This window comes from Canis aureus, chromosome 6 (assembly GCF_053574225.1).
Source record: "Canis aureus isolate CA01 chromosome 6, VMU_Caureus_v.1.0, whole genome shotgun sequence".
Lineage (NCBI taxonomy): Eukaryota > Metazoa > Chordata > Mammalia > Carnivora > Canidae > Canis > Canis aureus.
The window spans coordinates 11,607,686-11,622,125 of record NC_135616.1 but is presented as its reverse complement, the minus strand read 5'-3'; the positions used below and the strand labels follow the sequence as shown (position 1 = coordinate 11,622,125).

At 40.1% G+C, this 14,440-nt stretch overlaps 1 protein-coding gene across 11 annotated transcripts in view; it reads left to right on the top strand.

The window, feature by feature from the left end:
- Positions 1 to 719: 719 nt before the first annotated feature.
- SMCHD1 (structural maintenance of chromosomes flexible hinge domain containing 1) overlaps positions 720 to 14,440 on the top strand; it is a 146,357-nt gene continuing 132,636 nt past the window's right edge. For 5 of the 11 annotated variants that reach the window (XR_013381228.1, XR_013381227.1, XR_013381226.1 and 2 more), the window contains exons 1-3: positions 740 to 1,205; positions 9,199 to 9,274; positions 10,186 to 10,347. Coding sequence is in view for 5 of the 11 variants with exons in the window: in XM_077900180.1 (XP_077756306.1) it covers positions 1,005 to 1,205; positions 9,199 to 9,274; positions 10,186 to 10,347 (439 nt within the window). In the remaining 6 variants the exon portion in view is untranslated. Of the gene's footprint in view, positions 1,206 to 9,198; positions 9,275 to 10,185; positions 10,348 to 14,440 lie in introns of all 11 variants that reach the window. The other 6 variants (XM_077900179.1, XM_077900178.1, XR_013381230.1 and 3 more) reach the window with 4 other exon arrangements.

Genomic DNA, 14,440 nt, shown 5'->3' with positions numbered 1-14,440 from the left:
GGGGCGAGAAGGTTCCGACACAGAGATACTCCAGCACCCTGGGAGGCCCCCGTGACGTCACAACATCTTGGCTACGACGTTCTCAGGGACGAGCTTTGTCTCACTGGCCCACATTGGAAACCACAAAAAAATCACTAGCAAATGAGGTGAAAGAGGCGGCGCAGGGTGTCCGGGCGTCTGTTTTCTCCGCGTGGGGACACACGTGCTCGCTACGGAGGAAACCCCACCCGGCGAGGCCCGCCCGCAGCTCCCGCCGCCGCCTTCCCGCGACCCGGGCGCGGAGGCAGCGTGCCCGGCCCGGCCCGGCCCGACCCCCGCGCCGCGGCGCCGGCAGCTCGAGGCCAGGCGGACTCGCTCGGGGTCCCGCGGCGGCTGGAAGGTGCCAGGACCCTCCCGGCCGACACCGCACAGCCGCTCGGCCGGCCCCCGCCGCGGGCGCGGCGCCCGCTCTGCCCCCCGGGGTTCGGGTCGCCCCCCAGAGCGCAGGCGCCCGGAAGGAACCGCGCTCCCCGCGCGACTTCTCGAGGGCCGGAGGGGCGGGCCCTGGGCGGCGGGCGCCGAGGCCCCGCCCCGCCCGCGCGGGCTGCCGGATTCGCCCCGCCTCCTCGGCGGCGCGGGCCGACCCTCTTCCTCCGGCGCCACTGTCCCGGGCGGCGGCCCTGGTGGCGGGTGGCGCGGCGAGTCTCGCGTGGGAGGCGGCCGGCGCGGGTCCCGGCCCTGCGGAGAGCGCGCCGCGCGCCCCCTCGGCCCCGGGAGCGACGGGCCGCGGAAGTGACGTGTGCGGGAGCAGGAGCTCGTTTGAATCGGTTCCCGGGTGATCCTCGCGCCTGCCGCTGCTCGGCCGCCGCCTCCGCCGCTGAGGGAGGAGCTGCAGCGCGCCGGGCTAGAGGCCTCGCACCGCCCCGGGGGCTGGAGCCGAGGGCGCCGCGCGGAGTCTGCACCTCGGCCCTGAGCCCGGCCGCGGTAGGCGCCGGCGCTGCTGTGTTTTTCTCCTTTCCCCCAATATGGCAGCGGCCGGCGGCGGCGGCGGCGGCGGCGGCGGCGGCGGCGGGCCCTCCGCGGGGACTGGCGAGGACGGCGGAGGCGACGGCTGCAGGACGGTGTACTTGTTTGACCGGCGCGAGAAGGAGTCCGAGCTCGGGGACCGGGTGCTGCAGGTCGAGGAGCGCTCGGACTACTCAAGGTTCCGCGCCTCTGTGTGTCAGGTACACGAAGGGGCCGAGGAAGGATGCGCGGGTGGAGTTTGGGTTGGGAGGGGTGACGGGACGCTCAAGTTGCTCACCAAGGGCAATAAACCTGTCACCTGGCCCTAGTTCTGCGGCCTTGGCGTCGCTCTCCCGGGTGCCCGCCATGCCCCTGGCCCGGCGGCTGGAAGCCTCGGGCCGGTCCTAGCCTCGGCCTGGGAGCGCAGAGCCAGCGTCCCCGTGGGCCTCCCCCTGCCCTTTTCCCGGGTCGGGGTGTGGGGGGTGGTTCTCGCTGCCGAGGAGTCCATACCGTAACTGGCCGGTGGCGACCTTAGCACCCTAAGGCCTTAGTACTCTAAACTCATCTTCCAGTAGGGAACGCCGCTTGGGTCTCTTCGCGTGCAACTTTTCAGAAAATAAAGAGCGCAGACTTAGAACCCGATGGCTCTGTTAGGAGGACGGGCGATGGTTCAGAGTTCTGAAATTCCTGCAGTCCATTTACCTCAGGTTCCTGAAATGATACCGTAATTTCCCGGGTCGTCCTGTCAGGGAGGTCTTGTGGGCCGGCCCCGGCAGGGTCCTTCCGTAGTGAGAACACTTGTCCGAGTCCGCTTGGCAGGTGGAGCTGCCCTTCTGCTTTTTCTGAAGCCTTGGCCCTAGGAGAGTTTTAGAACTAACTCGACAGGTGTCTGTGGAACACCAAAGAATGGTGTGTAAGCCTGAGTGTGTGTGTGTGTGTAGACACTACTATACACATCTGTGATACATGTATCTCCACTTAGTTTGCTTCAAAAATTAACGATGACGGTGTAGGAAGAGCTACTTTGAACTGCGAAGAATTTTATAGGGAGGAGGTGGTGATGGTGCCTGAGCTTTAAAGAAGGGTGGTAGTCCTTCTGCATCCTTAACCACATGAAGTGCCTTTTAAGCGACAAGGAACACTTAGCTTCCAAGGAAAGAGACCTTTGTCTGAAGCATTGTTTTAACTTGGTGACGCTCATGATTTAGGACTGTTCTAGACACGGAACTCTGTAGTTGCTGAAATAATTGAAACCGAGACCCATATAATAAAAGGGACTTGACAAGTAAGGATTTTACTTCGTTCACAGCTGTATTCCCAATGTCTAGAACTGTGCCTGGCACGTGGTAAATGTTGAAATGAGAATGAATGTTTGAGTGAAAAGTGTTTAAAGAGTGAAATCATTCTATGCCTGAATATAGCGGATTCCCGTGTACATATGAAAACCGAATGCATGAATGCGCCTCTTTTGTGATGACTGTTTTCCGTTCAAAACCTTACCCCAAAAAAAGGGAAACTCTTTATTATTTTTATTGTTAAAAAGATCACATTAAAGAAAATGTGGAACTATAGGGGGAAAAGTAAACCTTTTCTTCACGGTAAAGTTTATAACTACTGGTAGCACTTAGGGTTATTTCTTTGTGGGTACTTACCCCAATTTTTTTTTTGTAGCTGTAATGCATATTTATATGTATATTAATATTGTTGGTTTTCTATTTTAATGCAAGTCTTCATAATCAAAGTTTGAAATGGTTGTTGAGTACCACTTTACATAGCTAAATCCATTTATTTATTATTTATTTATTTATTTATTTATTTATGTATGTATGTATGTATGTATGTCACAGAGAGAGAGAGAGAGAGGCAGAGACACAGGCAGAGGGAGAAGCAGGCTCCATGCACCGGGAGCCCGACGTGGGACTCGATCCCGGGTCTCCAGGATCTGCCCTGGGCCAACGGCAGGCGCCAAACCGCTGAGCCACCCAGGGATCCCTCCCTTCTTTTTTTTTTTTTTTTAAAGATTTTATATATTCATGACACACACACACACACACACACACGCGCGCGCGCGCGCGCTCGTGCGCAGAAACATGCAGAGACACAGGCAGAAGGAGAAGCAGGCTCCATGCAGGGAGCCCGATGCGGGACTCGATCCCAGGTCTCCAGGATCACACCCTAGGCGGAAGGCAGGCGCGCTAAACTGCTGAGCCACCCAGGGATCCCCCCCAAGTCCCTTCTTTTTTGTGACATTTACATTACTTTCAATTTTAGGTAATGCCATAAATATCTTTGAATACATAGTCTTTTATGTCTTTTATTTTTCTTTAGTTTAGCCTTCTGGAAGTGAAATTCCTCGAAGGTCAGGAATATTTTTAAAGCTCTTGATAGGTATTTTCAGATTGGTTTTCAAAAAAGGTTGTATTAATTTACCCTCCCTCTAGAAAGAAGTTCTCCCGTGAGAAATCTCACTGTGAGATAGGGGAAGTATTATTACAGAAGTGGAAACTCACTTTTGGAGGTGGGTGACTCATTTAAGTCAAATAGATAGTAGTACAGTCTCAAATTAGGATTCAAATTCAGAACCATAGTCTTTCTGTTATACCGCTTTGCCTCAAATGAAGTTGTAATAGGGAACATATATTTCATTCCTTTAGTATTTCTAAAGAGTTTATTTAATTGAGAGAGAGCATGCAAGTGAGCATGAGCCTGGGAGAAAGAAGGGAGAAACCGACTTCATACTGAGCAGGGAGCTAAATGTGGGCCTTGATCCCAGGACCCCATGATCAGGACCTGAGCTGAAGGCAGAGACTTAACCGACTAAGCTACCCAGGTGCCTCATTCCTTCAGTATTTTAATTTGAAAGCCAAGGAAAATATTTCTTTTGACTAATTCCTACTTCCTACTTCCTGCTGGAAGAGAGAAAGGTTAAATTTGATTAAAAGTGAGAAGGAAGAATTAGAAAAAAAATGGAAGGCTAACTTTTTTCAGATAATTTACTTTTTAAAGCATTCATTAGGTTATGTAATTATGTAACCTAATCCCGTAACCTTGTTTCCATTCCTACATGAAGAACTGAATTAAATTACTGAATTAAGTCTAAGGTTATACAGTTACTAAGCAGTGAAACTAGGATTAGAATCTAGGTCTGTTTGATCCTGAAGCTTGTTATTTTCATTAAAAAAACCTCCACAGTGCCCACACTGTTTACTAAAGCCTTCGTTTTCCATGCAAGTGTGTGGGGGAGGGGAGGTAAACTAGTGCATTGAATTAAAGTCTTTCATTAGAATTCAAACCAATACGTGTTTGTAGTGCTAGTGCTAGAAAGTATTATGGATCCCAAACTGTTATTGGGGGAAAGCTCAGTTTGTGGAAAAAAATGGAGCAATCAAGAGGAAGGAAGAAGAAAGAGTTTAAAAAAAGAAAAAGGAGGAAAGAATAGATCTAGAAGAATCCCTTAGACCCGTGATAAGCAGCTGTTGACTCACCTGAACCCTTGTGGCCTTGGGGAATCGAAGATCAGAAGATGATTCCTTTGACTGGTTCTTAAGATCTATCCGGACGTTATGGGGCACCTGGGTAGTCAGTCGGTCAAGCGTCTGCCTTGGGCTCAGGTCATGACCCCGGGGTCCTGGGATCAAGCTTCACATGAGCTCCCTGCTCAGCGGGGAGGCTGCTTCTCCCTCTCCCTCTGCAGCTACCCCTGCTTGTGTGCGCGTGCTCACTCTCGCTCTCTCTCTGTGTCAAATAAATAAAGCCTTTAAAAAAATAAAAAAGATCTATCCAGACATTAAGCCTCAAGTATGCAAACCTTTCCCTCAGTCTCCATTTTTGAGGAAATGCCTACTTTTTCTGTCGTATGGTTTCACTATACCTTGTGACCCCTCCTTTAGCATTTATGCCATTGTACTTAAAAAAAATTCTGTATGCTCCTTGAGGGCAGGAGCCTTACCCAATACTTGGTTTATAGCTGTTCAGTTACATGAATCACTCTTCCTTGGGGGGAAAAAAAAACTTGTACATAGGGTACATATATTAAAAATTCCAGAAGATGAAGGGCAAACCTGGCTGGCTCAATCTGTAGAGCATGTGACTGTTGGTCTTGGGGTTGTGGGCTTGAGCCCCGTGTTGGATGTAGAGATTACTTAAAAATAAAATCTTAAAAAAAAAAAATTCCAGAAGAGGAAGAAACATAAAAGTAGATGTAGGAAGGAATAAAATAGTAACCTGAGGAGAGTTAACATATTTTGATAATATCCTACGCCATTGCTGAGCCATGAAATCAGCTTTGAGTTTTTTAGAGGTCAAAACAAAAGGACAGATAATTTATATAAAAACTACAATGTCTGTAAAATGAAAACGTTCCAATTGCTAGTAAAGCAAAGCTTTGACATGAGAAAAATTTCTCCCTAGATTCCTTACAAATCCTGATAAAATGGACAACATTCCTAAAGATAGGAAAGTCGTCTGCTTATTTCCTTTAACACAGGTAGGATATATGTTATTTTGGGTTTTTTTAGAGGTTTCTCACTCAAGTGCACTATGGGGGTTCCTGGTCTGTGAGTGATTTAGGGACAAAATCATTGGCTATGATGTCAAAGATAGATAAATCATTAAAAGCTAGTTTGCAGAGTTTCAGAGCAACTTATTGAAGTATATGGTTTCTGACTTAATCCATTTATCCATTAAAAGCACTTGCAGGGATCCCTGGGTGGCGCAGCGGTTTAGCGCCTGCCTTTGGCCCAGGGCACGATCCTGGAGACCCGAGATCGAATTCCACGTCGGGCTCCCGGTGCATGGAGCCTGCTTCTCCCTCTGCCTGTGTCTCTGCCTCTCTCTCTCTCTCTGTGACTATCATAAATAAATAAAAATTAAAAAAATAAAAATAAAAAAAATAAAAGCTCTTGCATCTGTTTTACCAATTAACCCCAAAAAAGATGGGACCAAAGTATTCTTATAAATATGAAAAAAAAAAAAAAAAAACTAATCAAGACTCTTGCCCAGATAGAGTGTTATCCTGCTTTCATACAGGGAAAGGCAGAGGAAGTATATCTGTATTCAAGACCAGGTTAATACAGACACATGGAAGACTTTAATTTATGTCTGATAAGATAGAATTTAGACTAAAAATATGGAGAAAGGGATCCCTGGGTGACGCAGTGGTTTAGCGCCTGCCTTTGGCCCAGGGCACGATCCTGGAGATCCGGGATCGAATCCCACGTCGGGCTCCTGGTGCATGGAGCCTGCTTCTCCCTCTGCCTGTGTCTCTGCCTCTCTCTCTCTCTCTGTGTGACTATCATAAATTAAAAAAAAAAAAAATTTATATATATATATATATATATATGGAGAAAGGTTTGCCATCTTGAATAAAAGCATAATGTATAATGTAAAAAGATTTAATTTGTATTTGTCAAATATCAAAGCTTTTAAATATTTAGAAAAATTAGATTTATAGGTAAAGAAAAAGGTTAGTATCTTAATTGAATAATAACAGATTAATGGAGAAGACTGTATGGAATAATTAGATATAAATACAGGTATATGTAGATCTTAATTCAGCTTGGCATATAATTTTTCAGTAACTAAGAACAAATTTTGTTTTTGGGATGCATAAGCACATGATCTAATAATTGGGACACTGTAGTAATAAAGTAGTACTAGCTAAAAAAGAGACTCATTGCACAAAACCTAAAAAAAGTTCTGTAAAAAGAGTTTTTATTTATTAAACAAGTACAGTTTTATTCCCCATCAGTTTATATCCATAACTTCATTTCTGTAGGATGAAATTGCATGGAAGATGGTATCTTTAAATTTAGTAAAATACTAAAGTATTTACTCCGGATTGCTTTTCAATATAGTTGTACTGATTTTCAGTCTTCTCAGCAGTGTTTAAAGTCCAACTGCCTTACATGGAGGCCTATATAGTATCAGAACTTAAAAATTTCCCAGCCTCGTGGGAATGATAAGTTATTTTAATGGCTCTAACAAGTGAAGATGAGCATCTTTTCATATTTTCTATTTTTTTCCTTTATGGCTTGTACTTTTTTATATATTTTCAGAAATCGTTTTCTTTACTCAAAATTATTCCTCTATGTATTCCTCTAAAATTTTGAGTTACTCAGTGTCTTTAATTCTTTTGGAATTTCTTTTTGTATATGTTGGGATGGGGATTTTATTTTACCTATTTTTATGCAGTTAATTAGCTGTTTTAATTACATTCTTTTTGCCACGATCTCCATGTATATATATGTGGATCTATTTCAGGGTCCACTGGTCTGTTGTAGTATATTTTATGTTACAATTTTTTTTTAATAAAAAGCTTCAAACATATATAGACAGTAGTATAATGAACGCACATTAACTCATTGTCCATATTCAGCCATTACCAAGTATTTACCACACAAGCATCATTTTGTCATATTCCAGTTCTTTGCTGGAATATGATTCACTTTGCTCCTATGTATTTCACATGCATTTCTGTGATCATACCATCAAAATTAACATCATAAAATATTTTGTAATAGCTTAGTCCATATTCAGATATAGCCTGTCTCAGAATGTCTTTTTATAGTTGGTTTATTTAAATCAAGATTCCAACAGAGTCCTGAAATGTTGAATTTGTTTTTTTATGCACTTTGTCCCTTAAGATGTAGAGTGTTTGAACAAAACCCTCTTCCCTCAATCTCTTTATTTCTCCTGACGTTGGCCTTTTGAAGAAATTAAGTAGGTTTTTCTTAAATAGTGCACATTTTGGATTTGTCTGTGCTCCTTTATGGTGCAGCTCGTTCTATCTCCATATATTCTGTAAACAAGTTATTTTTAAAGGTTTATTTTTTCTTTTTTTTCTTTTTAAAGTTTTATAAACAAAATTTAGGTTCAACTTCTTTGAGGTATGGAAGCAAAGAATACTTTATAGGTGGTGCTGGTACTTCATGTTACATCGTATCAATTCCCCCCACCCTTAGCAGTGCTAGGATCATATTAGCGGAATTGAGGTAGTTTCAGCTGGATTCCTCCATAATAAAAGTTTGGGCTGACGGTTCACCTACCGAAGGTAATATTCTGATTGTCATTCCTCTTTATTAGCTAGAATTCTCTAAAGAACAACTTTGCCTCATCAAGTAGAGCCACTTGGTTACCCTTAACTACAGTTGGTATAAAAAAACAGGATAAATGCTTTATTTTTTCCCTTCAATTAATGTTCAGTAAGGAGTTGGTGCCTTAATTAGTTTTAGTAGGAACCAATCAGGTTTAGTGTAGCTATTAAAGATTTGGGTATCATTAGTCTAGATTTTTTTTTTTTTTTTTTTAGTTGTCTTTGGTGGTAAGATTGGTCTAAGTTTAGTTCATCATTACCTGAAGCAGAAGTTGATCCTTTCACTTAACTGTACATTGTTGTTTAAATTTAGAAAGAGCATGTCTTTTAATTTTAAAGATATATAAAATTTTAATGAAAATGTTAATTCATTTTTCTAATTCTTATTTCTTGATTAGTTTTAAAATCTCAGTTTTTTTGCGTTGATTGGTCATTAATTTATATTTTCTCCTTTTGATCGTGACTTATTACTCTTTCTCTGTTGGTTTTCATCTTGTTTTATGAAGGCTTTTTGCTTCCTAAGGATGCTCTTTCTCTTGTTGCAGTTCCCTCTCATAATTTCTAATTTGCCTTAATTTTTAAAAGTTATTCTTTTGGAAGGGGTTATAATAGATAAAAAGATTCTTTAATACAGAAAATCCTGCATAGCATGGCTGTCCTTACCTTAGTGTTATAAAATACTAACCTCTATTTTTTCCAGTACTTTTGTTTTTATGTATTTAAATATTTAATCTGTATGAACATAAACTTATTTGCTTCAAGTAAGTTTACTTATGTATTGACATGAAATAGCATGCCTTTTGCCTAGGAGGCCTTGTTCATATTAAAACCCTTTAGAAAATGTTCCACCTAATCATCACATTCCTAGGTGCCCTATATCTGACTAGCAGAAAAAAACGCTAATGAACAAATAGGTAATTAATAGATAGAACTATGCTTAATTATGCAAAGGAAAAATTTTAAGGTACCAAGACTTAACATTTCTTAGGCATATGTAGTAACTTACAAGATTATGATATACTATCAATATTTTCCTATTCTTATAAACTTGAATAACATTTATTTCCTTTGTATACTACTTTTTGTGTAATAATTGATTTTGTTCCTGTTATTTTGGGTAGACACTTGGCATTTCACCTGAAGAGAAATTTGTTATTACAACAACAAGTAGGAAAGAAATTACCTGTGATAATTTTGGTAAGCAGTGTTTAATTGATATCTTTATATTTTTTTTATATCTTTATATTAAATATGTTCTAGTACATCATAGGACAATAATGATTTCATTACTCAAATGAGTATCTAAAACTGTTGGTAATTTTGGTTACTGTCTTGGGATGGAGAGGGAAACGGACTATATGCACACAGTTTGTGCAGACGTCATATTTTTTTCCTTTTTTTTTTTTTTTTTGATTATTTATTTTAGAGAGCACACGCTTGCTGGGGGTAGGGGGAGGAAGAACAGAGGTCAGAGGGGAGAATCTCCAGCCGACTTCCCACAGAGCATGGAGCCTGATGTGGGCTAGGTCTCACTATCCTGAGATCATGACCTGAGCTGAAGCCAAGAGTCTGATGCTTAGCCGACTGAGCCACACAAGCACCCCAAGGTCATATTTTCAAACAAGATTATAGATAGATAGTTATCAGTTCTGCAGCCCCAGAAGATGAGATGTGCAACACCTGGCCACAGTTCTTTTACATGGGCCTTCAAGAAGTTAATTCTCACAAACTTGAATTCTTCCATTATCTTTTTTTATCCAGTTAGATCCCAGGATCTGCCAGATTTTCATGTGTGATTCCTTTTGAATTTAATCCTACTTCTACATTCATGTTAATGCCACTCTAATGTAGTTCATCATATTATTTCCTGTGATAGTTTAACTTACTAAGAATTGAGTGTTTCAGATGAGTGGAAGTATTTGGGCCTATTCCAATATTACTATTCTTAATAAAACACAACTGAATTTATAGAAAGATCCATTGTTTGAGGGTTTGCATGTACCATCTTTAAAGATATCTTAGGGATACAATTTGCATATTCAAAATTATAAATTCATTGTGTTTCTGACACTAGTGTAGCACTTTAAGATATTACTTCTTAATTACAGATGACACTGTTAAAGATGGAGTCACTCTATACCTGCTACAGTCAGTCAATCAGCTACTACTAACAGCTACAAAAGAACGAATTGACTTCCTACCTCACTATGATACACTGGTTAAAAGTGGCATGTATGAATATTATGCAAGTGAAGGACAAAATCCTTTGCGTAAGTATTTATACTAATTTCAACAACTATTGCTGACTTTTATCCCTTGACCACATGCACATTCCTTCACTGTTTAAAAATTTTCTTTCTACTTTATTCGAAGATTATAACCAGTCACTGTATACTTCCTTATTTCAACTTCTTCATCACAGTATGTTTCTTTTTCTAAGTCATCTTCAGAGTAATGATACCTCTCCTTTAAAACTAATCTAGTATAATAATCCATTCCATTTTAACTCATAAGAAATGTACTTATAAAAAAAAAAAAAAGAAATGTACTTATATATCTTTTCATCTTCTGTATACACCAGTTTATCTATCCTGGCCTCCTGTAGATGTCTCCCAATTGAGAAAATATTTTTTTACCTTGCAAACTTGTATAGCTGAACTATACCAGTAAGTGGTCTGTGTTCTGGTCTCCGTTTCTTTATTATTTCTTTCCACCTTTACTTCTCACAAGTTTTTATCCTACCTTTGAACTCTTTGCTGGTGATCTTTACCAATCAGTTGATTTAGAGAATCTTTTCTGTCTGGACCCTGCCAAAATGTTTTATACTGTTGAATGTTTATTATAAACTTTCTTATTAAAAATATTTTTTTACAGTATATGCATTATAGTTTGTAGGAAATTAGATAAGCAGAAAGAACATTAAAGAACATCATATCTCTACCACCCAGATAGAACCACCACTTACACTTTTGGTGTTTATCATTTTAAACCTTCTTAAATGTTTTTTTCACTTTTAATGGTTTTATATGGAGCATATTTCTTTAGTCTACTTTTTTGTTTAAAATAAAATGAATAGCTTAAATGCTTAAATATATGTCAATGTATATTTGTTTTTAGTGTTTACAAACTATATAATAGAAATTTCTTTGAACAGTGTTCTTTGAGACATTTAGGTTGTTTTTAGTCTTTTTTGTTGTTAAACATGACTGAATATTTTTTGTCTAAACTGTACACATCCTCACCTTAAGTACTGGTTTTATTATCAGCCGCTTTGCCAAGTTCTGTATGAATATTATATCATTTAATCCTTAATCCTATGTGGTGACTAATGTTACATAATGACCCTAGTTTGCAGAAGAAACTTGAGGCTAAGAGATTTTAGGTAGCTTGAGAAAGGCCACCCTGGTAGTAAGTGTTAGAGCCAGGATTTGAACCCTAGCAGAGAAATTACAGAGCTTGAACCCTAGCAGAGGAACTACATAATTTGAAGTCTACTTGTTGCCCCTGATACTGTTCCTTATATACAAAAAAGCTCCCATCTTACTTCTCCCATCTTAAAAACATCATATTCTTTTAGCAGCTACTGCCCAGTTTTTTTACTCCTATTTCTAGCAGAATTCCTCAAAAGAGTTGATTGTATTTACTAACAACAGTGATGCTCCACTTCCCATTCTCTCTTATTTGCTTTCTTGTACTTACTCTCTGAGGGTCACTGGTGGCTAAATCCAGTGATCAGTTTTCAGTTCCCATTTTACTCACGGTATGGACACAGTTTATCATTTTTCTTCTTTGATAAAATAATCTTCACTTAGGTTTTGAGAAACCATACTCTGTTTTGTTTCTACCTCATTGGCTGGCTTCTTTCTGTTCTTCCCATCTTTTTCTTTAATTGAGATTTAATTGCTCTGCCTTCTCAACCTTCTTAATATTGAAGTGCCTCGGGATCCCTCGGTGGCGCAGCGGTTTGGCGACTGTCTTTGGCCCGGGGCGTGATCCTGGAGACCCGGGATCAAATCCCACGTCAGGCTCCCAGTGCATGGAGCCTGCTTCTCCCTCTGCCTGTGTCTCTGCCTCTCTCTCTCTCTCTCTGTGTGACTATCATAAATTTAAAAAAAAAAAAAAAAAGTCCCAATAGTTCATTAAAAAAAAAAAGAAATTGAAGTGCCTCATGGCTTAGACTTTGGTCCCTTATCTTCTCTTAGGTCCTTAGTGATTGTGTCCAATATTATGCTTCTAAATACCATCTTTATGGCAATGACTCCTCAGTGGAGGTGATAGAAATGGTAGTCTTTTTTTTTAAGATTTTATTTATCCACTTAGCATACGAGCGAGAGAAGGGGTAGAGGGAGAGGGACAGAGAATCTCAAGCAGATTCCACACTGGCTGTGGAGCTCACGGCAAGGCTATATCTAATGACCCTGAGATCATGACATCGGTTAAAATCAAGAGTTGGATGCTTAACTGACTCAGCCACCCAGACACCCCAGAAATGCTCATTTTTAGTCAAATATTGAAAATAATGCCAGACTTACCTCCTGAATTCCAATTTTGTCTATCCAACTGCCCATGTGGTATCTCTACTAGATTAACTTAAGATGGGAACCTGATTGGTTCACTGAATCCTAACTACACATAATTTTCCAATCCAAATTGATTATTGTTCTTTTCTTTCAGTTGCTTAGGCCAAAAATCAAATTGATTCTTCTTTGTCTGATACTTTTCATTCAGTCTGTCAGAAAATCCTGTTGGCACTATCTTCAGTGTCTATATAGAAATGACAGTTTCTTACCACTTTTGTTTCTAAAACCTGATCTTGAGGAATCATCACCTAGATTATATAGTAGACTCTTAATTAATCTCTCTTTTTATACCTGTCCACATAATGTTTGTGAAGTCAGATATGTTACTCTTCTATAGTAAAAACACTGATGGCTTCCCATTTCACTGGGAATAAAAGCCAGAGTCTTAATAATTATCTCTTTATCCATTACCTTCTCAACAAAATTTAACCTTGATCACCCTGCTTAAGATTGCAGCTGTGTTCCCTCAATGACTTTACTGTTATTTGATCTCTTTTTTCCCCCCTCTCACTCTTTTCTCCATTACATATACCACCATTTGTTAATTATGATTGTATTGCATTTTTATTGTATTGTATGATTGCATTGATTTTCCATCTTTCTCGTCATTTTCCATCTTTCTAAATAGGAGGTTAACTCTACAAGAACAGGATTCTTGTCTGTTTGTTCTGTTCCTAGAATAATACTTGAAAATAAGTTTTTAAATATTTGCATATTTAATGAATCTTTAATTCTTTCTCTGGGGATAGATTTTTAAATGTGTAACCATGGAGTCAATAGGTAGGTTCATTTTTAAGACTTTTGATGTAGATTAATTACCTTCCAGATTGTTGTACCAGTTTTCATCCCTGTTGTCATTATATGAACAAGCAGAAAATCTCCCTGTTTAACCCCTTCCTTTGATTACTGTGATTTTGCACTACATTCCTAGGTCTTTCCCTGCTTTTATTTCATTTGCCTTTAATGGTGCTTTTGGTTATTCGTGACCATATGGTGGATATTTCAAGTCACATTGCTCTTTTTTTAATACTTTTAATGTGCTGATCCAAGGTTTAACTATTCTGTCAGAGAAGCAAAAATTCTTGAGTCTGGCCATTTTTATTCTCTTAAGCCTGGTATCTGTTCTCCCTCCCTATGGAACACTTCTACTCATTGAGCTTGATACAATGTTAGGGTATCACATCTAAAATGGAATGTTTTTTTTTCTTCCTCTCTGAATTTTCCCTTTATGAGAAATGTGACCATTTATCCAGTCTTTTTAGAGGAAAGACTCAAAACTATCTTGGATTTCTCTTTCTGTGTGTGTGGGGGGGGGGGGGGGGGCTTAATTTTATATCTAAGTTGATACCAAATTCTAATAATTTCTTCCCTTCAAATTTCTTTTAACTCTTTTTTGCCTCCGATTTCTTAACAGTGTCCCTCCCATTTCCTACAATGTCTCTTCTCCCATTTTCTACACTTACCTACCATTGGCCAAATCCTTATATCTGATTTGTAGTAACTTCTTTCTAGTTTATAAGCAGTGTTCAGAGTGTGGAATGCTTGCTGGGGTGCTACTCTATGGATTAATTACAGTGTTAGTTGGGTTACACTTCAGTAGAAGTAAGAGACATAAATTTGGTGTGTTCTCCTCTTTAAGAAAATAAAAGCAGGAAATAATTTGAGTAATGACCTTAAAGAAAGAATATTAGTTAATAATACAGAGCCAGTGATAAGTTGAGTATCAAGTTGGTTGTGTAGTAGGAAATAATTAGCAATTTTGTGTCAGAAACATCCTGCCATT